General features: G+C 43.8%; 1 protein-coding gene across 10 annotated transcripts in view; it reads left to right on the top strand.

The window, feature by feature from the left end:
* Positions 1–25,019, top strand: part of LOC118512880 — a 157,071-nt gene that overhangs the window by 25,772 nt on the left and 106,280 nt on the right. Inside the window, exons 1-2 of one of the 10 annotated variants that reach the window (XM_036057979.1) lie at positions 4,990–5,686; positions 16,878–18,193. The exons of 2 other annotated variants lie outside the window; for them this stretch is intronic. In XM_036057979.1, coding sequence (XP_035913872.1) covers positions 18,080–18,193 — 114 coding nt within the window. In that variant the 5' untranslated portion in view covers positions 4,990–5,686; positions 16,878–18,079. Of the gene's footprint in view, positions 1–4,989; positions 5,906–6,019; positions 6,169–16,877; positions 18,194–25,019 lie in introns of those variants that run through there. 7 more of the 10 variants (XM_036057978.1, XM_036057977.1, XM_036057975.1 and 4 more) reach the window with 7 other exon arrangements.

Below are 25,019 nucleotides of genomic sequence, written 5' to 3'. Positions count from 1 at the left end.
AGAAGAGGAAGTATAGGTAGAAGAAGAATAGGTAGAAGAAGACAAGGAAGAAGAAGAATAGGAAGAAAAAGTGAAGAAAGAAGAAAAAGAATAGGAAGAAGAAGAAGAATAGGAAGAAGAAGAATAGGAAGATGAAGAAGATTCTTCTTCTTCTGCTTCTTCTTCCTATTTTTCTTATTTCTATTATTTTTCTTCCTATTCTTCTTCTTCCTATACTTCTTCTTCTTGCTATTCTTCTTCTTCCTATTCTTCTTCTTCTTCCTATTCTTCTTCTTCTTCCTATTCTTCTTCTTCCTTTACTTCTTCTTTTTCCTATTCTTCTTCTTCCTATTCTTCTTCTTTTTACTATTCTTCTTCCTATACTTCTTCTTCCTATTCTTCGTCTTCTTCCTATTCTTCTTCTTCTTCATCCTATTCTCCTTTTCTTCTTCATATTCTTCTTCTTTCTCTTCTTTATCCTATTCTTCTTCTTCTTCTACATATTCTTCTTCTACCTTTTCTTCTTCCTATTTTTCTTCTTCTTCCTATTCTTCTTCTTCTTCTTAGTTTTCTGCTTCTTCTTTTTCTTCCTATTCTCCTTCTTCCTATTCATCTTCTTCTTCAGTTTTCTTTCTAATTCTTCTCCTTCTCCCTTTTCCTTTCTTTTTCTTCTCCTTCCTCTTACTGTTCTTGTGTTTTGTCGTCATTATTGTTAAGCTTATGATAAATTATTGCATTAACTGGATTCATTTGCTATTGTAATCATATAAAGTAAAACTTTAATTTTCTTTTTCTGTATTTTTAATACTTCCAAGAAGAACTTTTATAGTTGAATGATAGCCCTATTAAATATTTCTACGTTGAAATACAATTGATAACTAATGCTAGCACCGCGTACCAGCTCTCGCCATACTACTAGGAGCGTAGAAAAAAAAAAAACACCACGCACTCAATTTACCGAAGCAACAGTGTTTATCCTAGTTGTCGCAAGAAAAGCGCTTCCATCGACACAGCTTACCCACATTTTCCTTTGCCCTTCCGAAAACGCCGGAAAGCGGCGTGTAAAGATCGAGCAGCTAGAATGAAGGTTATGCTCTCTAGCGTGCTATCTACATATTACCCACTAACCTCAATTTTATGCGAACACCTTAACCCACCCACCAGTAAACACACTCCACTCTCGCTCCTGCACTCTCGTCCTCGTCCCAGTGTTTTACGGCTCCGAACTTCTGTCTTGCTCTGTGGATGGAGATGCGCTATCCAAGAAAAACACCCACAAGGTGCTGCCTTTTTTGCTTGCCTTCCAACGCTAACACTGCTGTCAGCTATGTAGCATTCTCGCTCTCCCTCTCTCCGGCGCGAAAACTGTCTCACTTACCTCCGACTAGGGGTCAATCAAGGTGACCCAGTCGGTGGGTGGGAGACAGTGGGCAGTTACCAGGTAGGGTAAACAGTTGTCCTGATGAAGTCGCAACTATGAGGCTGCTTCATCCGCACCTATCTATCTACATCCGGGATCCGGGATATTTTTTTATTTTTTCCTCCATCATCGGACGGATGGGTTAGGAGCGTGAAAAAAAGGTCACAGGGAAAGGACGATTTTCAACCACCCCCCCCTCTGCATTGGAAAAGCCCATCACGATCAGGTGATGTTTTCATCGGCTGCTGCTACTGCTGCTGCTGCTGCTGGTGAGTTTATTTCGTTTTATTTTCTAAGTCCGTTCCTGGGGGTTTTCCCATCTTTTTTCTCCCTCTCTCGTCCTCGGCTCACTTTACTTTGCCCAACCACTCAATCAGCATTAGGCAGTGAGTGCTGGCGGAAACTTAAAAGCCAAAAGCGAAAGACCGAGAAGCAAAGCAAGCACGCACGGACGTGGGGGAAAAGTAAAATAAACCTCGTGAACACAACCTTGCGCCCAGGCGGTGCAGCTTTCGTCCGATCCGCTGGTGGCTATTTTTCATCGGTGAGGATTTTGTTTAGTTTCGATTAGCCCGAGACCCGATAGCGAGCAGACGGACGGATTAATGCCGTCCGGCGCTGATCCGATAGACGATTTCGATTTGGTTTGTTTTGCTGATGTTTTAGAATGGCCTCTAGGGGTGCTTTGCGATGCTGCGTGCGAGGGGCTCTTTGTGGTCTAAAAGAATGGGTACGAACCAGAGTAGTAAAATGCATCAGGTGTGTGAAGTTCATCAAGCAATAAGAAAAATAAATAAACAAATAAATCAATGAATAAATAAATAAGCGAATAAATAAGATAACTAAATACATAAATAAATCGAAATAAAAATTGATAACAGAACAAAAAACTGAAAAAAGAAATAAGAATGAAAATTAAAACATCAGTTAAATAAAAAATATAAAAAATTCAGAAATAAAATAAGGAACAGCTACATGGAGCAGACCAGTTTTATTCACTCACTGTTCACCGTGATGATAAAAGGAAAAAAAAAATCATAACAATCTGGAACCCGATATCCGTCTGCACAACATCCCCGGGAAATCTCAGAACAAGCTTACTCTCAAACTGAGGGAAAACTTTTCTCAAACGCTCACGCCTCACGCCTCACGCGTTCTCACGCAGCATCTCACTATGGGTGAGTGATTTGTCTCATCGTGGCTCACGGTTTACTATCACAAGACACAATACTATAGATTTATTTGCTTTTCTTTTAATTAGTCAAACAGTTGTTTCACAGTCCCTACTGTGGACAATACCAGACAAAAACACCCAATTCCCTCATCGAACTGGTTCCTCTTGCTCTCTTTCCCTTTCGCTTTGATTTTTACTTTCTCGAACAAAACAACTGCGTTTATTGAGCAGCAATGGCGTACTCGTGTCTAGTTTAACGTCTTCCCGCGTGGCAGCCAACAGCTCCCACTTTCGGCATCTACCTCGCCTGAGCTCCAGCTCGAGCCCTTCTCACCTCCTCAAAAGCGGCTTCCACCGTAAGGTAACAAAACAGATAGCAAGAAAAAAAGATAACAAGGCTTCGCATCAAACCCGTTCTTCGCTGAGCGGAGTCGAGAGGTTTGGGATTTAATTTATTACGTCAAATTTACATATTTACTCACCTGCTAGCCGGCGTGCCTGGCTGAATGCCAGCTATATTCCGCCTGTGAGCATATACATATAAACGCAGACCCGGTGAACCGGTTGCCGGGAAACAAAAATCATCCCATTCCGTTTCCAAACGTCTTCAGTTTCAGTCACTTTCACTCTCGAAATGGAATCAAAATTTTCCTTGCGAAAAATCGCACGACGTAAAGATTCAAAGCTACTTCAAGGGAACAATTTGCTCTCAAAAAATTGTGTTAAGCCGTACAGTTTGATTTTAATGGTTGTGGTTCAGATCTAGTTAAACTCTTTCTTGAAGAAATTGTTTCCCCATTTTTCCTGCTTTAAAATATTGATCCCTACCGTAGAGCCCCGGTGTGTTGGGTCCGAGGCTTCGGAGAAACAAAAGCGAACCTGTCCCATTTTCATTGATGAGTGGGTCAGGAAGTGAAGCGATTCGTTTTAATTTTCCCCCACCGTTTGGGAAGGGCGAATTTCCTTAATTTTAATTAAAAGATTCTAAGCAATTTGGTTGCAATTAGCCCGCCCCAGCGCACCTTCTACAGGCGAAGAGTGACGATCGTCACATATTTTCAGCTTTAGCCTGGTCATTAGCAGCAAAAGAGTTTGTGGATGGGGTTTTGCTTCCTTTTTTTTCGGGAAGAAGCGTTCGAGTGGTGAAGCCTCCAGTTTACGCGTTCTACTATCGAGAAGATCGCCCTGCGTGGCTGCTACACCCCGAGAGCTAGCCGGTCCGTAAAGTAAGCCATTTGTGGGCGATAAAAGGAACGAAAACGCCGGTGCAAATAAATATTCGTCCCTAGGAGAATCTTTGCTCCCGAGGTTCCCTTTAACCCCGTTCATCACTTTCCCCCTTTCCGGCGATGACGATGACCCGCGCCCGCAAATTAGCATAGCAAATCAACGGCATCTAAACATCGCAACATTATAGCTGATTACGTATTCATATTTTTGCGACGAAAGTCCCAAACGAAGTGAAACGAAATCTTGTTTTTGTTTTTTTTTCTCGGCCAGAGATTAGACAATGGGGTTTCGTCTGCAAGGGGTTACAGTTGGGGTAGTTTGATTTGATTCGTTCGTCTCGTTCGTCTGCAGGTTTATTGAGCGACGGCGCTAAGGAAGTTGCAATAAACAATCACCATCGGCCAGCGGCGTACTGGTACTGGTGGGCTTGGTGCCGCCGGAAATGTTTGATGAAAACGTGCGTTTTTAATTACGGAAACTCGTCGGCGTGGACTGGCGACGATTCGTGGAACGCATGGACCGCATTGTGTTCTGATGAACCATGAATTTCGGCGAAACGGCAAGCAACCAAAACTTTTGGCTGGTTTCATTCGAATGATGATGTTGTGGATGGTTATATTAATTGAAAAGCGCTCGAATTATGTGTGCTCGTTGTACTTTAAAATGCAAAGCAGATGGGAATGTATGTTACAGGGTTTTCCAAATGAGAGTAAGAGTGTAAGAAGTGTAAGCAATTGCTGGATTTCGTTCACGATAATGTGAATAATTGGAAGGTTTAGAATGGCTAGACTGAAGTGTTACAAAAGCTTGGAGCATTGAGCTGTAAGACAAAACTGAATATACTTATTTTTTGTGATACTTATTTTTTGTGAGAATTTGGCATATTTACACTGTTGTATAGAATTACTTAGCATATAATCTGAACTTATTATCGTACTGAATTATCATATTCTTCGCATGCTATCGCATGTGAACCTTGTTCAAGAAACCAGAAGAGCTAAACAAGAGATATCAAACATAGAACTCTTAGAGACTTTTGCTGAAATTTATTACATTTTGTTGGTACATCTGGTCCTTTTAGGCATATTTTCTATAATAAAGCCACCTGTTTTAAACGAGCTCGCACCTATTCTGAACAGCTAAGAAGGATCTTTGCAAAGCGAAGTTTGAAGGTTTGAATGAACTATGAATGAATTTTATCCGACCGTTTGGCTTGTGGTTCGCGGGCTCGTTTCTTGCTCAGGAGATGAGAGTGAAAGAGCGCCAAACGATGGATCGTGAGAAAGAGTGAGTGCAAGCTAGCAGAAGAAATCAGTTTACGAGAGAAGTGTGCATAGCCCAGGGCTTAGCAGTGGTTTTTAAATGTTTAGAGTTTTGTTTTTGTTTTTAACGTTTTTTTCGATATGAGTTCAAATAGGATTTTTAAATTATACTATTCGTGTAAGGGGAGTATACATATGTGTTTTCATGATTTTCATTATCAAGTAAGAAAAAGTTTAGTTGAATATTTTTGCCTCTATGTTTGTAATAAATTGTGATTAGGGGATGCATTAAAATGATTCTGACAAGTTAACTGATTTATTTAAAAAAAAAAAAATAAACACGGTAAACCCTGGACATCTTCACGCTGTCTGTTCTCGCACGCCAAATTCATTCGAACAATCGCTCGCTCTCTCGCTCTATCTCATCCGCACGCACTTCCTTACTCTATCGCTCTCCCCTCAAAATGGTGGATTCTCTTGGGCTCTCGCAATCTCTCGCAAAACAAATGGCAGCAGCAGGCGCAGCAACCGCGGCGACGACCGAGCGGAATTCATTCCGCTATACATCCACACAGTTCATTCATTCAAACATTCAAAGTTCTTCTTCGCTGTCGAGCAGAGGTGCGTGCGCGTTCGAACGAAATTCCTCAACGATTGCAATTTCAAACCGGACCAATAATGTCCAGCTAAGAAGCGAGTGAAGAGAAGCAAAAAAAAAAAGCAAACAGCCAGCCATCGGGTGCTAAAGTCCAAATCAAAACGCATCGATAGCAACGCGGCATTGTTGTTTGTTGGAAGTATGTTAGGTGCGTGAAGACCGCTTTGAAGATAAGCCAGTTGGTACGTGAATTTGCGTGGGGTTTAGTGATTTTTTCGGAAGATTTGTGCACATTGTTGTTGTCCAGCAGCAGCAGCAGCACCAGCAACAACAAAAACCAGTGTGTGTTTGCGTGGAAACGTCAAACGCGTTTCGGGGGTTTGCCATTCTTTGGGCTGTGTGTGCGTGTGTGCATTGTGTGTTCTCCTTCTTCTTCACATTCGCCGGGAAGAAACGGGTGTGCGAATGAGATGCGCTGGTGCACCGGATGGAAGATGGCGGAACGGTGCGTGCGACGAAGTGTGGTAGAATATGAAACAAAACAAAAACAAAACGAAAATAAAACAACAACCAACGTAATGCGGGCTGTCATCGCGTAAAGCATGAAACAAAACTCACCCCAAAAACACACACACACACACGCGCGTCCATGTGTGTGTGTTTTTGTTGGAGAGTTGGGAAGTGAAGTGTAAAAAACGGGGTCTCGTTTTTGGTTATGTTTCGAAATGTTCATCTTCCGTCCCCAACTTGCTTCTTCTACGCTGGGAAGAAGCAGCAGTCTCGTGTCAAAAGTCATCTCAGGTCGCGTGTGATAGCATGTGAGACGGTCAAAGTCGCCCGAATAACCTAACAAATTCACCTACTGCATGCACGCGTCCAGCACAGTAGGCGCTGGGTAGGTAGGTTGCTGTGATACGGTGCTAGACTCGGTGCTGCTCTCTCGCCTAACTGGAATCTGACGAGCCCACATTCCAAGCCTCGTTGATGGATTCCCGTGTCGTAGTGCCTTGGCCCTAGAGGTGTGATCGAAGTAATGAATCTCCCAGCTGTATCGCAGGCTGTCTTAAAGGGCAATTGTTAAACGAAAACCCTGCCATTATCGGGAAGCCGACCTGCGGTTCCAGACAGGATTGCTTTGATAGCGAAAAAGTAGGCTCACCCAGCAAAAACAACTCCAAAGACGAGCAGGTCTTGGCAGTATTAAAAAAAGAGGTGTTGGTGGCCTTCGGAGGCCACTCTCCGTACTGGTTTATAATCGATTCCCGCGCTGAGAGGATCGCTTAATTTCGCTTCCATGATCTCGACTCCGGGGTTCTGGGGTCTCAAAAAGTCCCCCAGCACTTGCGACAAGTCAGGGAATGGAAAGGGGCAACCCAGAATGTCAAAGGTGTGTGTGTTGTTGGTTGCCACGGTTTGGTGTTGCGTTGCGTTTTTTCTTTCGGGGCGGTGTTTGTCAGTTGTTTGACGGTTTCTTATCGATGCTAAAGTGTGTGCTAAAAATTGTAATAATTGTTTAATCGGTTTGTCGCTGAAGATCCATTGTGGGATGTGTTGTGAATGCGAGCCTAGGTGTGTGTGTTAGTGGTATGCAGTAGACAGAAGTGTGCAAGCAGGTGTGCTGCAGGTCGGCTTTCATCCCCGGCTGGTCGCAAAACTAAGGGGGAGAAACAAGTTTTCCATCGAGCTTTTCCTTTCTAATTGGGGCTGGAGTTTCTCGGTGTGACATCGACTATAGGTTGGAAATATCAACCATTTTTAAGCTGTGCAAGATATGTGGTTGGTGGTTGGTGCGATTGAGCAGACCTCACACAACACTGAAATCGCTGCTGGAGAAAGCAGCCTCGCACTTGGCCGGGGGGTGCTTTGACAGTCGTCTATTCCAGCCATTCAGCAAAAAAAGCATAGGCGCGTAAGTGAGTATGATAGAGTGTGAGAGAGAGTGAGAGGGTGATCGGAAGAGGAAAGAAGGAAAGTGCAATCGGTGAGGGTGATGGTAATCTAGTTAGCCTATCGCTTCCGACGGTTTTGGCGGAAGGTTGCTAGGGAGTGTTGGTGGTTTAAGGGTGCACCCAACTGGAGAGTGAATACGCACTTTCCGGGTGAAGAGAAAGAGAGAGCACGAGAGAGTGAGCATAAAATGGTGGAGAGAGGTTGTGAGTTTTTTGCTTTCTTCGCAAATGTGAGTTTAGGTGAGAGTGAAGTTTACCGAGCGAGGGTTGCCGTTTTTCACCGATGAATGCTGCACGAGAGAATGCATTTTCCCCGGACTTGGTGTTATCGGTGTGTGAGTTGAGCTGTGCTGGTGTGTGAGTTTATTCTGGGGACCGAAAAGCGCACACGGGTGCTTTGATGGACTTTCTTTTCCCTTATTGATGGCAATTCACATTATCGGAATTCTAAAAATATGGTAAACTTCAGTGTAATTCAGATATGCTAGAGTTCCTCCAGTTTTTTTGCTCTTCAAACAATGGTTTACTAAAGAGAACAATATCCTTGATTAAAGTAGATCCATCACCTTCCAAGAGACTCAAATAGTAATCAATTAAAGCATTGAGCTTCTAAAGCATTTGTGACACTAAAAGACAAAAAACTGAATACTTCAAACACCTCCATCTATTAAAACCAGAGCTGAATGCACGGGCCTGCACGAGTTCACCTTAAAATAGAACGTATCCATCAGGTCCTAAAATTTGACAGGCTTCGCCCAAACGCGCTTTTGCATCCGTTTGCTGTGCGAAATGTCAAAAAATGTTTTGCCCTGTTTTGTTCGGTCCCCTATAAATGGAAAATCCAAAAACAATTAGGAGCATAAAAAAGACAAAAAAAAAACGCACATTTGCCGGGCTCTCGGGCAAGCAGCAAGGAAAATAGCTCAAAAAAAGGGGATACAGGGTTAGCTACGTTTGGATTTGCAGCATGGACGAAGCGTTGGCTCTAGCCCCCGGGCGCTGGTTTAGAATATGTCGCTGGATAAGGCTATATTGCCATCGAATCGAGGGCTATATTGCTGGAGAGAGAGAGAGTTTCCACGCGACCTGGAGTGGGAAAAATGCTGTCCGCCAGCTTATCAAACCAGCTCGCGAGAGTAATAGGCAGGCAGTCTTTCTCTTAAAAGATGCTCAGCTGGGCCTCTTAATAAACATGTTCCAAACGATAAGCGTGAGCGCGGCCGAATGGTGAAAATAGAAAATTGAGTGGAAAAGCAAGCGTGAGCAAAAGGGAAAATCTGTGTGTGTGTGCGAGTGTGTTTCAGAGCGAAAGTGAAAATCATGCGAGAGAGTGGGAGAGAGAGAGAGTACTACTTATCGTCAATAGGTTACCATGGCGACGGTTTTAGTGGGTTTTGATGTATATGGGAAGCTTTCTGGTGCTATATACCAGCACCCCTTAAGCCTGAATGTGATAGAATCGATTGATATGAGGTGCAAAATATGTATAGAGCGAAAGGGTGGGGGGGAGGGGGGGGAGGTTTTTTGAAATGAACCGTTTTTTTCTAAACTGCATGGTACAGTGTGTTTTAGATAAAAAAAAGAAACAAGTGCCTTAATGATAAAACATATTTGAAGTCTATGATACAACAAGACTAAGGCGTAGATTGCTTCGATTGTTTGTTAAAAAAAACTCATTGTTTTAGATTTGTAGACACTTGTCATAAGATTGAAGTACCACTGCAAGTACCAAAAGCCGCCATACTTTGAATAGTTCGGGGAGACTTAGCAGAATATTTTCTATAGTATCAAGACACATCTCCCTTGCTACCCGGTTTCCCTAGGCAGGAGAAAAGCTTTCTGGTGCGAAGGAATATTCTGCCATCAATGAGCATCGTTTATCCTTGTCGCGTGTATTGACACCACAGATCACTTTGGGTACTGTTGAGATTTTCCCGAGAGAGAGGTACCGTTTTTCCCGACCCGTGTGGAAATGCGGAGGGGGAGGAGGCATTTCTCCACTTCTTCTTCATCCCTTCGATGTAATGGTTGTTCGCTGAAGGGCACAACCTTGGCGGGTGTTGTGACGCAGTACAAGGAATACGGACCCATGCGGCAGTGTGTGTGTGTGTGGGAAAAACAGGGAAAGTCTATGTTTCAACCTCTCGCGAAATGGGGTGAATCGGTTAGACAAATGCCGTTCTGCTTCCGCTTCCTTCCCTCTTTCCAGCTACCATTTACAACCCCTTCCCCCAATGAAAGCATTCGGATGACCTTTACCCGATCCCCCTTTAACACACGCTCGCTCACTGGCTCGTCCTGCCGCCTTGCCGCCGTGATCCGCAACAAATAGAAAACGATGTTGGGGTTAATTAAAGAAAATTAAATTCGTATGTGCGACGCCCTTGACGGGTATGTTCGCGCGTCCGGGCTTTTGATAAGTGGCGAGCTTTACCGTTCCCGGGGATGTTGGGGCTTTTGGAAACTGGCGTTCGTTTCCTCGCCCATAATTCTCACACAGAGGGTCGGCAAGTGATGACGCACGATCGATGCTGTTGTGCTTGGCGGTCGGGAATAATGGCAGATAGGGGTGGCGTTTTTTTAAGCTACGAGGACAAGCTCCACTTTGGCTCTCCAATGTTCGCCGATGGAACTTTCGGGTGACAAATTGAATTTATTTAATTTATGATTTACTTATAGAGGATGGCGAACCTCGTTTGCTGATCAGTTTTTAAATTTATTGTCACACCTCGTTTGGAATTTATAATCGTGCTAGCTGGCCCATCGATGTCGACGTCATCGATCGAGTCCATGGCTGCATTTAGAATTAGGACAAAATCGGTCTGAAGTCCTTGCCCGGTACTTTCAATACATCGGGACACTTCCGTATGCAATCTGCATATTGCACCGGATGCAATAAAGAACAAACCAAGAGTCTTTTGCAAAGTCTCACCACTCCGTGTCCTCCGTGTGTCGACGGGTGTATGAGTGATACGAAAAGGTATAAATTATTCCGGGCCACCGGTAACTTCGGTATGTACCTAAGAAATTTCCTTACCGCCACTGTCACTGCAAAAGGAAGCGGCAGCTAGTTGCTAAAAGCTTCAAACTTGGCCCGACGACATTTAAGCGTTTGTCACGAACCCCAGTTCTGTCGGTTCAAATGTCACTGTGTGGCGGTTCGTGCTCTGTGTTTATGAGCTCAATACCACACTTGGTACATTATTGGTTGAAAACTGTATGCCGAAGGTTAATGTTATGACCGGTACGGCAATGGGGCTTGCTTCTGTTTTCCTCCTTCGGAATGTTTTACCTTCCAAGCGCTTTCGCCGTGACCGAAAATATCTCCATAAGCGAGAATAAAAATAGGGAAACATTTAAACATGCCCCAGAGCAGTGTCCACTACGGGCCACTGCTGCTGCTGTTGGTAGGCAGAAATATTTTGCCCGATAGAACAGGCCAGAGAAGGCATGGGAAAATTGATGACGCAGACCAGCAATTCTAGGTCTAGGGTGTTGTGAAAAGGTAAAGAAGGGCAGAGGAATCAAGCAACCTAATATGAATTTAAAAAGGCCCCATCCTCCATCGTTTTAGTTAGGATCCGTTTTTTTTTTGCTTGGTGAGGAACACTCTACTCGCCAGAATGTTTCCAAAAACACACGATTTCTTTCGTCACGTCGGGCGAAGAAAAACACCAACAGCCTTTCCCTTCTCTGTTCCGTTTCCGTTGCCCCATACAAACACCGCTTAAGACAATTCGCCATTCGGTCGTGTTACCCACAACACACGCGGACGTCTTCTTCGACGGGATTGGGAGACCCCCCAGCAGGACCACACACACACACACACACACACACACACACACACACACCGACACAATCTTCGGTACACACTGCAAAATGCTAATGAATGTTGGTTTCTGTATTTTTGTTTCTTTTTTTGGGCGAAACAAAAAAAAACCGCCCCGTTTTCAAAGTGGGTCAAAAGCAAGGCCAAATGGAGGGAAAAACTAAATTCGCCCCCCAAAAAGAAAAACACGGAAAAATGCGGTGTAAAAGCCGATGTCGAAGAATTTATAGCGTTTTTATGGAAAATTTAATAGAACGTCATCGTGAAAAATGGAACCGAGGGACCGAAAGGGAGGAAGCTCAAGAAGCGACGGATTACGGAAGGTTGTATGGGTGTTTCTGTGTGTGTGTGTGTGTGTGTGTGTGTTTCTTAATGTTTGTTTATTTGTTTTTCGTTTCCTTTTCGTACGTTCATGGGTATGGGTTGCTTTACACACGCATAGAGGCTGCTCTCGGTGCGGTGTGATGCGATCGATGTGTTTTGATGATGGGGCGCAAATATCGCGCCTTTCTGGACCGCACACAGTAGCAGCTCAGCTACAATGTTTTACACACCCTCGCGACTGCTGGTAATGGTTGCGAAGAGGAGGTTGAGAAGCAGTTTTGGTGAAGGACAGAATGTTGTCTTCTGGATGTATTATGCGGATTGAGTTTTAGTTGAATAGTTGCCGAGAGAATTCGTCGTCACAGACACTTCGCTGACACCCGGCAGTATTTACATATGTTGGAAGGAAAGGACATATACACATAATGCGTTCCGCTGTTTTAGAAACTGTAGTGAGATCGCAGAAAGAATGCTGATAATCACTGGTTTCTAGAGGCATCAGAAATATCGCCTATTAGCTTAATTACGTTCACATCTGAATCTAAACACTGAGGACCTCTGTATATTGTTGTTTATAAATTCTTGCCCAAAATTTTTATTTGCCTTTTCCTATAAAAGTTCTTGACTTTTATTTATTTATTCATTTATATTTCTAGTTAGACGGCTTGATGCCGTATTGACAAATTTTTGACTTTTGATCACAATATTTTAACAGTATCTAAATTCAAGTTTATTGAATCTCTGAAGATGAACTATAAACCGTTAAGAAATCGATGGAATAAATGGTGTGAATTTAAAGATAGGAATACAAATAAGTTTAGACCCTTGTTGCTCTAAATTGTTCTATGTAGTCTGGGAAAGGCTTGGAAGGAAGTCTTGATACTAGCTGTATCTTGTACTTTAAACAATTAAGGAATGTTAGGAATTGATTATAGGAAGAATTTATTATTTTTACTTGTGTCTTTACACCTTGTTTACCGATGACACCTTTCTAACCTGATGATGTAGAACTATGGATAGGAACTTTTATTTAATTTCCAATTTTTTTTTTACGAAATCGATTTATTTTACCTTTATTTGCTTTGATAGTAAGTTTGTCATTGACATGTTTTTGCATGAAATTTGAAGGAAAAGCAAATGAGAACTATTTGACTTATTCCAATAAGCTATCTATGGGGTGATTAATAACCTATTTTCATGCTTTAAATCTCAAAAGTGTGAAAAAATTTCACCATGACGACATAAATTAATTTAGTTAAATAATATTTAAAAACGTAAAGCAAACCTTCATCCCATGTCCCATTCCTGTTCGCAATAATTGAATAATGAAAAGCGCACTTTCTAAACCAAGCGCTGGCGCCTAATATTGACGCTTTACTGACTTAATTAGAATTAATGCAAAACATTGCTTAACCGATAAAAACATCCTACGCGATTCATTGGAAAGTTTGATTTACCAAAACCGTGTACACTTTAAGGGCCAGCTGTGCAGGTTCTGTGAATCCAATTTCTCATTTTTTTTTCATTTCCCTAAAAAGTAAAAAGAACTAAAAAAAACACAGAAGGATACTGTGGGCGTACGTGTAGATGTGTTATTCCATGTTTCCGTGTCTTCAACTCCAACGACGAGTTTAACAGCAGGGATCTGAACAGAACATTAATAATCATGAGAAGAATGGAGGGACGATTGGGTGTGTGTGTGTGTGGCTGGGTCGGGCTAGAGGGAAACACTCGCGATTCGAAAAGATTTAATTGATTTTGAAAACTTTCTGCCGTAGGTTCTGCTTGCCACAGGGACAGGCAGGTTTGTGGCGTGTGGCGTTGTCACCAGGCCCTTCCGCTTTTTGTCATCTCACTTGGGACTTTGGTCGGTTGACGAATTGTTTCACCATTTCGATCGGCCGTGTGACAAGGGTGTCTGTGTGTTTGTGTGTGTGGACGAGGAAGGAATTGATGGGACACAAATTCAAATTGTGTCACATCGTGCTGCAGGAAATGTCAATGCGAGAACGATGCCGATGACTGCCAATCGCGGTCGGTGGGCATCCCTTTTTCTGCAATCCTTTAAATAAAAGTTTGGCCGGCTCGTTTCATTTTGTGGTGTCTGTTTGGAGCATTGTTTACACACGCCCGAACCGGCAGGACCGTCCTCATCACCATCATCATCACCATCATCGTCGTCAGGAGCAGCAGCAGCAGCAGCAGCTGTTTTGTCTTGTGGAAAATTGGAACATGATAGGAAATTTTGGTTTTGCACAATGAAAAACGTGGATTGAGGCGAACTGGAGGAGCTGGGAAAGGTGTGAGGGAACACAGGGAGACAACAATAAGTTTTGTTTGCACGTGGAAGTTTACTACGGTGTCTTCCTAAATCCAGCTCATCCACGTTGCACGTTCCCGTGCCTTCCCAAGCATTGATGGAGCTTTGTGTTTCGGCCTGTCAGAGCTCGGATTGTGTCACCTTTGATGAGTACGGTTTTGGGGGTGGACTGGACCGGAAAAATTCTCTAAAGATGTTTACTCTTTCTTTCCCTCTTTCCGTTACGAGCCGGACAATCGGGCTAAAGTTGTAGCCGGTTGTGTACCGAGCAGCTTACGCTTCACACGAACGCAGGCGCAGCCATATTTTAAAGCACGCCGAAGCGATTGTCATTTCCCAGAGGTGGTCGTGGTGGTGGTGGCAAGTTGTCAGTAACACCATTCCGACGCGTATTAGGTGTTTTACTTAATCCTTCGCCCAACAACTGCCCGAAGCCTTAATTATAAACTTTACTCTGGACGGGATGTTCGGTGCCGGTTCTAAGTTTTGGTTTATTAGAATCGTGTCCTGCTGTTTTGTGCCGGCTGGACTCCGAAAGTTTAACATGTCCGCAAGGAGCTGTTAGGGGAAAAGATGGAACAGGGTGCTCTAACGAGTACAACCGAATCTAGAAGTGGGGTTTTTTTTGCCGCTTGCTCTGTCGTCTAAGAAGCGTTGACGTGTTAGGATTGTTCCATGTGATACTGTAGTGGGGATTGGTAGCGGCTAGTCCGATGAGGTTCTTAGAATCTAATTTAAACTTTTGTGAATGCGCGTGTGTGTAAGTGTGGGTTAGCAAAAGTGTGGTAAGGATTGTATCGGATCTGATTTGATTTGGTATCAGCCTGTTAGTGAAAGTTGTGAGCAAGGTTTTTTTGTGTGCGAGACAAACCTTTTGTGATGGTTAATTTTCTAGGTGGGGGAAAGAATTGAATTTTTTCACCACATTTTGAATTCAAATGTAGATGGGTTTTAATTTGCGTGCAGTAATTGCTATTTAAACTATTAGTTAGCTATAATGCTTCATATAATGCTTCATGCTAATCATAAATGTCTCTTTGTGGATACAAGTATTATAGCAGGAAGAGGAAAAATTCAGTTTTTTATATTCTAATTTGAGATAATTGTGGATATTGAGCCTTGCCAGGGTGTGCAGACGACCTGATTCATTTTTAAGAAATGTGATGGACTTTCTCGCCCTATATGATCTAGTTTCAAGCTCGTGGTACAAGATTATAAGGTGATCTATCTAGCTCGTCGTTAACGGGGCTTCGTCTATCAAGAGTCGGCTCGTTGTCTCAGCCCTTGTAGTCACAGAAGCCTCATCTGCCAAGAGATAGTCTAGAGGTCTCATTGTCCTAGTCCCATCATCTGAGAGTTGAAGATAGTCACCGTCCATGGGAGCCCTCATGCAGTCTAAGAGGCCTCGTTGTCCAAGCTTTCGCTGACCAAATGAGCTTCATCTATCAAGAGACCTAGGTTCACACGGGCATTTTGGTCTAAAAGAATTTCACTCGTAGTAATCTGTACCCATTTTCTGGAATATAGAAGCTTTTAGAATTGATAACACTCTTGTAACAAATATAGTATTTTTAGCGTGGCTTATGTTTTCGTAACATGGATATAATAGTTACAAGTTTTGAAGCCACGAATCAGTTGTATTTTATCGATCACCTGAGGTTCAACTGAATATGAAACAAAGCGAAAACTGCTCCACCCATACGTGTGCGTGTACTACAAACAAGTACGCTTAACCTTCAGTGCCACACACGAACCCGGTACAACAGTCTCTAGATAGCAAAAAAAACCCTCGCTTATGGTAATCGTACGCTCGCCAGTCGTGCACACTACACCACCGTATCGCAAAACTCATCACCATCTCATCATGATGATCGTCGTCCACAGCCAATCGTTTACCGCTCGTGCGAAGAAACGTTAAGCAGCAGCCCCCATTCGTGCAGCACCCGGGTCGCAGATCTCGCGCAAGATCGTCGCGACCTTGAGCAACGCCGGGGCGTATATGGACGGTATTTTGCTTACGTCTCAATCGGTCACCATTACCAACCTAGCCTCCGTCTCAAGTGGCTCGCCGATACGCTCAGTCTCCTCAATCCACTGGGCGAGCGCGATTCGTCTCTCGCTCTCTCCTCATAGCCTGCCAAAGATCGCAAAAGATCGTAAAAAGAATCGCCAAAAAAAGACACCACGCCGTGGACGGCTTGGGTGCCGCACGGGGTGACTTACTGTCGCCTGTCACTCGCGCCAACTCGGCTACCCCGGCCGGTCTCCCGTGGTGGGTTTCGGGCTCGTTAGGTGAACGTGTTAATTTTACCGAATTGACACGGAATGCCACCCGTACTTAGCCTGTCGGTAGGCTTTTTCGGGGCGGCAATGACGACGGCGACGAAACTTTGTAAGAGTGTCACTCGCGCTATTGGAGTGAAGATTTTTTAGCTCTGCCGTGTTTGCCATCTTCGAAGGTGAACCAGGTTGGTCGCTCGATGCTTACTCGGCCTGCCTGGTAACCTCCACACGTCCGGAGGATGAGTGACAGCTTTCGTTGAAACTGTCACGAGGGGTTTTGTTCCTTTCGCTCGTTTACACATGTTCGTGGGGATGTTGTCTGGTGTGTTTTTGAATGAACGCATGTAAAAGTGAGTAGATTTGTGACACCGTTTGGAGGGGGAGAGGTGTATTGGATTCTAGCAGATAAAGCGGGCCCTTACGAGTTCTTTGCCGGTGAAAGTGATGATTTTTGTAGAAAAGCCATGAAGATTTACCAATCGTTCCTCTTAATATTTCCATCTGTTCAGAGAGAAATAAAAAACAAACAAACGAGGACGGTGCTATATTAAATTGTGTGTGTCTGAGTGCTGCGTACATCGAAATTGTTTAATACGCAGAATAGAGTGTCCTACCAAAGTGAAGAAGGTGTTTCGAAAACAAGGTTCGGGAAAATAAATGTGTGCAGTGCTGCATGCTCTGTGCGTAAAAAACCTCCCCCGTAAGTGAAGTGAAAGTGGTTTTGATAACTCCCCAGCAAGTGTGTAGTGTGTGTACCACCAGGTGCTTTTCCGTGCATGTGTGTATATGAGCGATTTGCATAAGTGTGTAAATTATCTCGCCTGCCCTTGCATGCATTTGCCGTTCGTACCGGTCGATGCGTCGTGAAAATAAGGGCACCGAAAAGCTCGGCCACTGCATCTGGCCATCGTGGAACAGGTGTAACCGGTGTAACAAATTAACACGTGTCCGCACAAAGTTGGTGTAAAACTGTGTGTAAAGTGTTGGCAACCCGAGCTACCAGACCGGCACAGGCAGTGTGCTTTGTTCATGCTTCCACGGTGTGCCGTTGTTGAAACGTAATTCATACGCATATTAAAGCGTGAAGTTTAAAGTCGCCGAAAAAAAATGAAACAAATGTTCCTTAAGCAAAAGCGTCCACAGGACGTTTAAAGACCATCGAAAAAGGGGGTCTGCTCGTCTTTTTCATGCAGAAAACAGAATGCTGTATTAATCAGTTCTGCCAGCATGAACGATCCTGTGTGCTACTAAAAGTACGAATACCTGGGTGTCTTTTTCACCGCGAATGTTGAATCTTGGTGCTTTGAAGTTAACCAAAAAGAAGATCTTCCCCTGTTTATCGTAACCGCAACACACGCAAGCTAGGTGTGTGTGTGAGTGTGCGTCTGTGTGCGTGTGTGTGTGCGGTGAGTGAGTGGCCACGCACAAGGGTTTAGCAAAAGCAGTCAAGGTGGCCGCGTCGAAGAGATCCCGAGGGACCTCGGCGTCCGAAGGTCGCCTTGCGCCGACTACCATTACTACCACCACCACCACGACGACGACGACGACGGAAAGCACTGGAGCTGGCGGTGGGCAACCCACTGCAACCACCACCAACACTACTACCACCACCACCAACGTTGCCACCTCCTCGTCCGGCGGAGCCACCGTTGATCCTTCCTCCGCCAGCCTACAGTCGTCCAGCTCGCGCCAAGGATCGGTCGATGGCGTGATGCAACGATGCGGCCTCTGCTCCATCATCTCCAGTCTGCTGAGGCGCGCCATGTGCGTCGGGTCGCGGCGTGGTAGCGGAGAATCCTACTATCAGGAGCTAGCGGAAACAAATGTAAGTAGCGTCAGTGGTGTGAGTACCAAAAAACAATAAAAAAAAATCCGCGTCAAACACCAGGCGTCTCCATCGCGGGGTGGAGAAAGCAGTTTTCTTTTTCAAACACCATGCGCCTCCATTTGGGAGAAAGTCCTGCCATCCAAAGGTGTGAAGGCAAATAAATTGATTTTTAATGGTTTATTACTTTTCGGATTAGCACAACCCATCGAAACCTTGACTTCAGCGGTTTTTTCAGTAGGTTAAAAATAAATAGCACCGATTGTGTGGGGAACAATTTTTAATGCCCCCAATTTTATTGCTTATAAAATCGTCAGCTCACAAAGCGACCGTAAACACATCAAAGCGAAAGCTTCCACTTGCAAAAAAAGCTTGCTTTTGACACTAATTCGCAAAATCGGTGTGCTAAATTGCGTGCGCTTCAAGCTCTGACGTCATCGAGCGATACGCTATTTTAAGACGAATCAGCTGCTTTTCGGAATGAACCGAAAATAAAACCGAAGCTAGAAACAAACACGTTATACCAGTGTTTCGGTGGCCGGCCAAACATTAACCTCTCGCGACTCCACACCTCGGGACACATCGCATCATAGATCGTATCAGTTTGCTAATTGGTTGACGTTGGATAGTGGATTGTGTGGCGCCGGTTTCGATGATTAAGACGTTCAGCTCAACAGTCTTACACACCGAGATTCACGCATCACGTGTTTCGTGAAGCCTTGGGAAAGCTGGTGAGATAATACAGGGGTCAGTTTTTGTTTTGGCGGGTTCACGCTTTTTGTGCGCCTCGTCAAAAACTCTGAGTGGAAAAATTGAAGATCGGAGTGCGTTGAATTGAAGATCGGGTTGGTCTATTGGTCAACTGAGACACGAGCGCCGGGCGTGTTAATTCGTAGGTCACGCATCATCTTCCGGGCCTGGGTTGGGTCTAACGTGACGTGATCGATACCGTCCGGAAGCTTGGTCAGCTGATTGTTTGTTGCCCTTAGGCTAGCTTGGTGACGAGGAATAAAACGATTTAATTCAATATTTTAGCACCTTCTGCTTTTACCGGCTGGGGTGCGTTTAATTTGGTTGGTCTCTACACATTATACCAAGAGATCTTTGAAAGAGATGGACTAGTTAAAGAGCTATGTTCTTATGTAAACGTTGTGCAGCGATTTCGGACCATAATTATTGAATCGCGCATCTCGCATCCGCAGCGAAGAATGAAGCCATGGGTGCTTCACTTGCTTCAGGATGTCTATAAAACAGCACATATCAAAACCGTGGAATGCTCCCGTCCGCTTTTTACACTCATCCGCTTCACCTTTTTTGCCATCCGTTCACCTTTGACCTCTTCCTAGAGGGGTAATCGGTACCAAGCTGCTCATCGATTTGGATTGTTTCAATCGATCAATTTTGCTCCCATCGGTCGTGGCCATTCCTTTCCGGCGGGTGGAGCGCACTAAACGGGGGCAATAATCCTTGCCGCAACGCGTCTGTTCACTGATTGAGAAGTTCCGTAAGTAATAAATCATGTACTTACATGATGAATGTTTCCGTATTGAATTGTACGAAATGAGCTTTTTCCTGTTTTTCCACTTTTTGATGGATCCGCATTTAAATTGACGAATGGAGTGGAGGACTTCTTCCACTTAATGCTTCTTCCACGAACCTATCAACACTTACCGCGGGTTCATCGATCGACGATCTTTATAGAATAAAAAAAAAACCAACCAACGCGTTCTCACACGGGAGTTTGCGTAAGGCTCAGCGGCGAGTCGTTGCCTTGTTGGCCATTCGCAAGTCGTTGGCTTTTGGCGGCTTTACCATTGGCTTTCGCTACTTTGCACTAGAGATTAGATTGTTTAACCACGCAAACGAAGCTTCACCGGAGCGACCGGTGGGTGGGTGAAATCTTACCTTTGATGAAGCGTAAGCGCACGCTGAAGGTAGGATTAAGTAAGGGCCCTCGTCGGGGGGGCGGGGGCAGACCGAGGCAGTCGGAGAGCGCAGGCTGGAGGTTGAAATGTTTATTTACACAGTGCAAATATGCATAACGTCCGATTAAGCGGGAACGGTAAACATTCGCGCACGGGCCCATCTTCCGGATGTAGGGGGCCAGGCCGGGTTTGCCGCGTAGATTGGTTGTATTATACCGCCCGGAGGAAGATGACATCTTTGAACTTTTTTTTGTCTTCAAGAGATCTTGACAGGCGAACAAAAACCAACAGGAGAATAATTGTAATGGATCGATTTAGTAGTGGTAGTTGTTTGGAAGATAGTTTGATTGAGATCGATGGGTGGATTAATAGGAGGTCAAAGTTGAGAGGGGATCGATTTAGATTATTCCTAGTGTTTAAAGTAAATCTGTTAATTAATTTAAATTGAATTTAATAACTAATTTTTCAATTCAAAGCTTTAAAATTATTTTTTGCCCATGATTGTTCACCCAGTAAGGGGGCTTGCTTCTTCTGCTGAAGTAGCAAGCATCGGTCCAAACATCCAAACACTCGTAGTCGAACGCCAAAAAGCAAATAAATAATAAAGCGTACTTGTTTGTTTCATCATATTTTGCCATCTCATGTTGGCCAACAGTACCAACACACCGACACACACGTACCCACTTGTACATTTCGTTTGGAGGAAAATAAACATAATAATATCAAAGGCAACGGCAGAGTTTGAACTAAATAACAAAACCGAAAAATACAAGGAAAAAAACGCTTCTCCAATGTCTTGGAGAGTGAGCAGACGAAAACTGCCACATAAATGTTCCCCGTCAAAGCGAACGAACGCGTACACACACTGTGAAACCATTATTGCAGGCAAACGCACACACACACAGACGCAGATGAATATTATGATGCGATGATAAAGGCATGATCATGGGGTAGAAGAAAGGATAGGAGACGGACGGTGGTGTTCCACATCCACTTTACGCTTCGAGTGAAAATCGATAACTTTTTTCGTCGTTGTGCTTGCTCCTCGAGATGTGGGTCGTCCCCCTGCTGGATGTGTGCGTGTGTGTGTGTGGAAAAACTCGCCAGCCATTGCACTGAATGAGGGTGATGGATACATAGCGCTCGCACCGCGTGGCGGTGATGCTGAGTGGAAAAAATGACTAAGATCCTTCGGAGTAGACATTTTCCCCGACGCTAAGATGCGATACACCGAGTGGCACGGTTGGGCAATGAAAAATTACCAGCTCTTTGATTGCGTGGGTTTCGGGTGGTAGTGTTGGAGTTTGACCACATTTAGAGCACTTTCGATGTGACATTTATCATTCCCGGCTGCGATGGTGCTTAATGATTTGCGGGACGAGTGTAGGATGCTTTCTCACTAGGTTTGAGTGTTATTCATCACCATCATATAGGTACATTAATTAGCAGAAAAGCAACACAGTTCACGTGTTCCCTAATATAAGGAAAATTATGCCGCGTAGTTTGTTAAAGTGATCAAAATTTGTTATTGATTCGTGGATTTAGGTGAGCAAATTTGTTCTTGAAATATCGGAATTTTGCCACATTTTTTAAGTATATATAATTTTTCGGGATATATTTTTGACATTACTGGGAGTTTTGGGACGTATTACCTAACACAATTTTTAAACTTTTTGTTGTGAAATTCTTCTTAATCTTCGGAAAATTTATGGTTCAAGCTTATAAATTATTTATTTTTATTCATGCGGAACGACACTGATAAAAACGCCATCATTGGATTATTATTATTTGGCTGTTTCCGAAGATATTTAATTAACCGAACAATCTGTTAATTTTAGACCCAAACCCTTTTCATTTTTGCGTGACAAACTGTGATATAGGATATTTTACCCTACTCCAGATTAAACCCTCTTCTTCCAGATTAATTTCAGGTTTACTTCAGTCGATTGTAATGTAATGCGATTTAAGAATAACTTAGCAAATTTTACATGGATGAAATTCCAAAATTAGTTGTATGACATCGAATGAAAAAAATAATCGTTTATTACAGCAATTCACAATGCAATTATAAAATAAAACAACATTTTTTATCCCCGTAAATGACTATCGCCGAGGGTGGTTCGATGGCCGAGGCGACAAAGGCGCCGATCTTCACGCGGGGTTCAAATCCCATCTGGACCGCCTCCCCGTACGTAGGGCTGACTATTTTACTGCGGGTGAAACCAGGCCACAGGAAGCCAGAAATGGCAGGCCGAGATTTTTAGAGGTTGTAGTGCCAATAAAGAAGAAGAAATGATTATTTCAACATTTGATTGATATTTCTTTTTCGTTGTTATTTGAGGTGTTTTGTTTTATTCAGTTGAGCTCTTAAAATTAAAAATGATTTCTATTTATTTTTGGTTCATCATGGATTGCCTGGCCGTATTGCTTCCCACAGTGTTGATACATAGAAAACATTAAATTTAAGAAACTCAAGAAAAATCAACGCAAATCGCTCAACTTTTTCTCCTGTAAGAATGTGGAGTTTGTAGTAATGTGGATAGTTAATAAATAAAAAAAAAAAATTCACGGAAACGAACTATCCGTGGGATGTAGAAGTAGCCGTTTACGGAAAGGAAAACTGAGCTGCAAAACCCTGCAATACCCATGGATATTCAATATTTTCTTGGCCCGATTTACAACCTTGCTTAACTTTCTTGATACAACAGCTAGCGCTAGCTCTATCAGATCCTCCCTCTGGAAAAAAGTTCATTCCTCACAGAGCGGTTGAAATATTGAGTAATAACACGGTGTGAAAATAGCGCATTTTGATGAGAATTTCCACCGCTAAATCGTTTCCCTACTACGCCCGATGCTCATTTTCCGCATCGTAAAACGGATGGATAGCTGGTCTGCTCGGGGTGGTGGGGTTTTGGAAAACCAGCTGGATAAGAAAAGTCACGATCATCTTTTCGCCCCAGCGGGTAAAGATCGTTACACCGTCGAATCCGGTGTATCCGTGCACGCTGTACGATCCTTTATGCCGTCTCGTAAGTGTAATTATTTATAGTTTAGTAAACAAACTGAACCTCCCGGCCCTCATCGCTCGATCGATCTTGTGCAATGGTGTAATGGGTTAGAGCAAAGGAGGGGCAAAAAAGGGGAAAAATGGGTGAAGGGAGGGATGACAACATTAAGGGTAGTTAGCCGACGGGGTTTGATTTTGTAATTCCAAGTCTTGGTCGGGTTCGCTACGAAAAACCGGCTCGCGTGCGTTCGAACTTTTGTTTGTTTTCTGGTTGTGTTTGTTTATGTAGGCAACGTCCCGTACACACGCATACACACATGATGCAAACTGCACCTGTTGCGTTGTTGTTTGTTAGGTTACTTCTTCACCCTTCTTTTCCCAGTGACCCTTTTACGAACCCCCCTTATCGGCTGACAGAGCGGAGCTGATGGTTGTCAAAGTGACATAAATTTCTATCACCTTCGCAAACGAGTCATGCCCGTTAGAGTCATGCTGGTGGGATTGATAGTCCACCGCACGCACTACTGTATACGGTTTCGATGCAGGGGACAAGGGTGATTGATCGTGGAGAGGGTGGTAGAGAGAGAGGTGGTTAGGGAAAAGAATTGACCTAAGCACAAACATACACACACAAGCGCTTTAACCTCAGATGGGAGGTTCAACGCAGCACATAGTTCACCAAAGTGCACTGGTGTGGACTGGTTAAGAGGCGATAAGAAAGTCTAATAAATGATTCAACATCGACCATAGCCGGCTAGCGTGCCCGGTCACCACCGTTTGTGGCCACTTGCCCGTGTTCCTTAAGCCACGATCAAACTGGTAGCGGACACTTGAGGCAGAAACTGGTCAAGCTGGCTGCTGCTGCTGCTGCTGCGAAGTGGCGGGAAACCATGTTTGTTCGCGGTAAACATCCATCAGAGAGATTCCGAGCAGGTTCGGCGAAGGTTTGGCCGTAGCGTGGGATTTAGCAATAATGGCAAGCGGTGGACGGTCGATGCAGCCAGGCTTGGGCGTGTGTGTGTGTGTCGTTGAAGTGGTGCATTTAAGCCGCTCCATGGGTTGAGATTTAGGGAGCGAAATCGATACACCCCGTATTGGAGGAGCTGAAGTGTCTGCTCGTGTCTAGTGCGTTGCGTTTTATCGGTAGCGGATTGTTATTAGCTTTTAAATATATAATTTTATTACAATATTTTTTCTATTTAGAATATGTTTAAATTGTGGAAAAAATTAAAATTTAAAAAATCAGTTAAGTAAAAAGTAAAGACCTTCTTCACATCAGAGAAAAACATCTTATCTTGTAAATAGTAGAGTTCAATTCTGTTACTTTCGCAACAGACATAGTGTCGCAAACGATGTCTGATTAGTGCACGCTACGCTTCGTCTACTGTCGGTTGATTACCGAGCGGAAAGAGAAGAAAACAACAAAACAAATCCACCTTAACGTGCCTGTTCGTGTAGATAATGACCGAAAGTATCGGAGCTACAATAAGGCCAACTAGTAATGATAAGAATGTCGTGCTTCCATTTATCTGACATTTCGCACTGCTACGTCTCACGAGCGGTATAATCATCATCATCCTCCTCATCATCGCGCTGGTGAAGCTCACTACGGGGATGAGCAACAGATTAGAGTGCCTTTAGTTGTTTACACAACAAATCGAGACGACCGATCGTTGCGTTCCAATCGGTTCCCCGTTTCTCCGTTTGTAGCATAGCTTCAAAGAAACCGGGCAGCCGAAATGTATGTTACGCGATAAGAAATGTCCGACCTATGATGGGATGACCGTTTACTTATCGGACTGGAGATTTGAGCGGTTAAAAAAGAGGGTGACATAATAAATCGCATTAATTTTTTAATAGATTTTTTTTACTGTTCTTTAGAATCTTTTACAGT

The sequence above is a fragment of the Anopheles stephensi genome, chromosome 3 (genome assembly GCF_013141755.1).
Source record: "Anopheles stephensi strain Indian chromosome 3, UCI_ANSTEP_V1.0, whole genome shotgun sequence".
NCBI lineage: Eukaryota > Metazoa > Arthropoda > Insecta > Diptera > Culicidae > Anopheles > Anopheles stephensi.
Note: the sequence above shows the minus strand (reverse complement) of the source record. Positions and strands in the feature narration are given on the sequence as shown.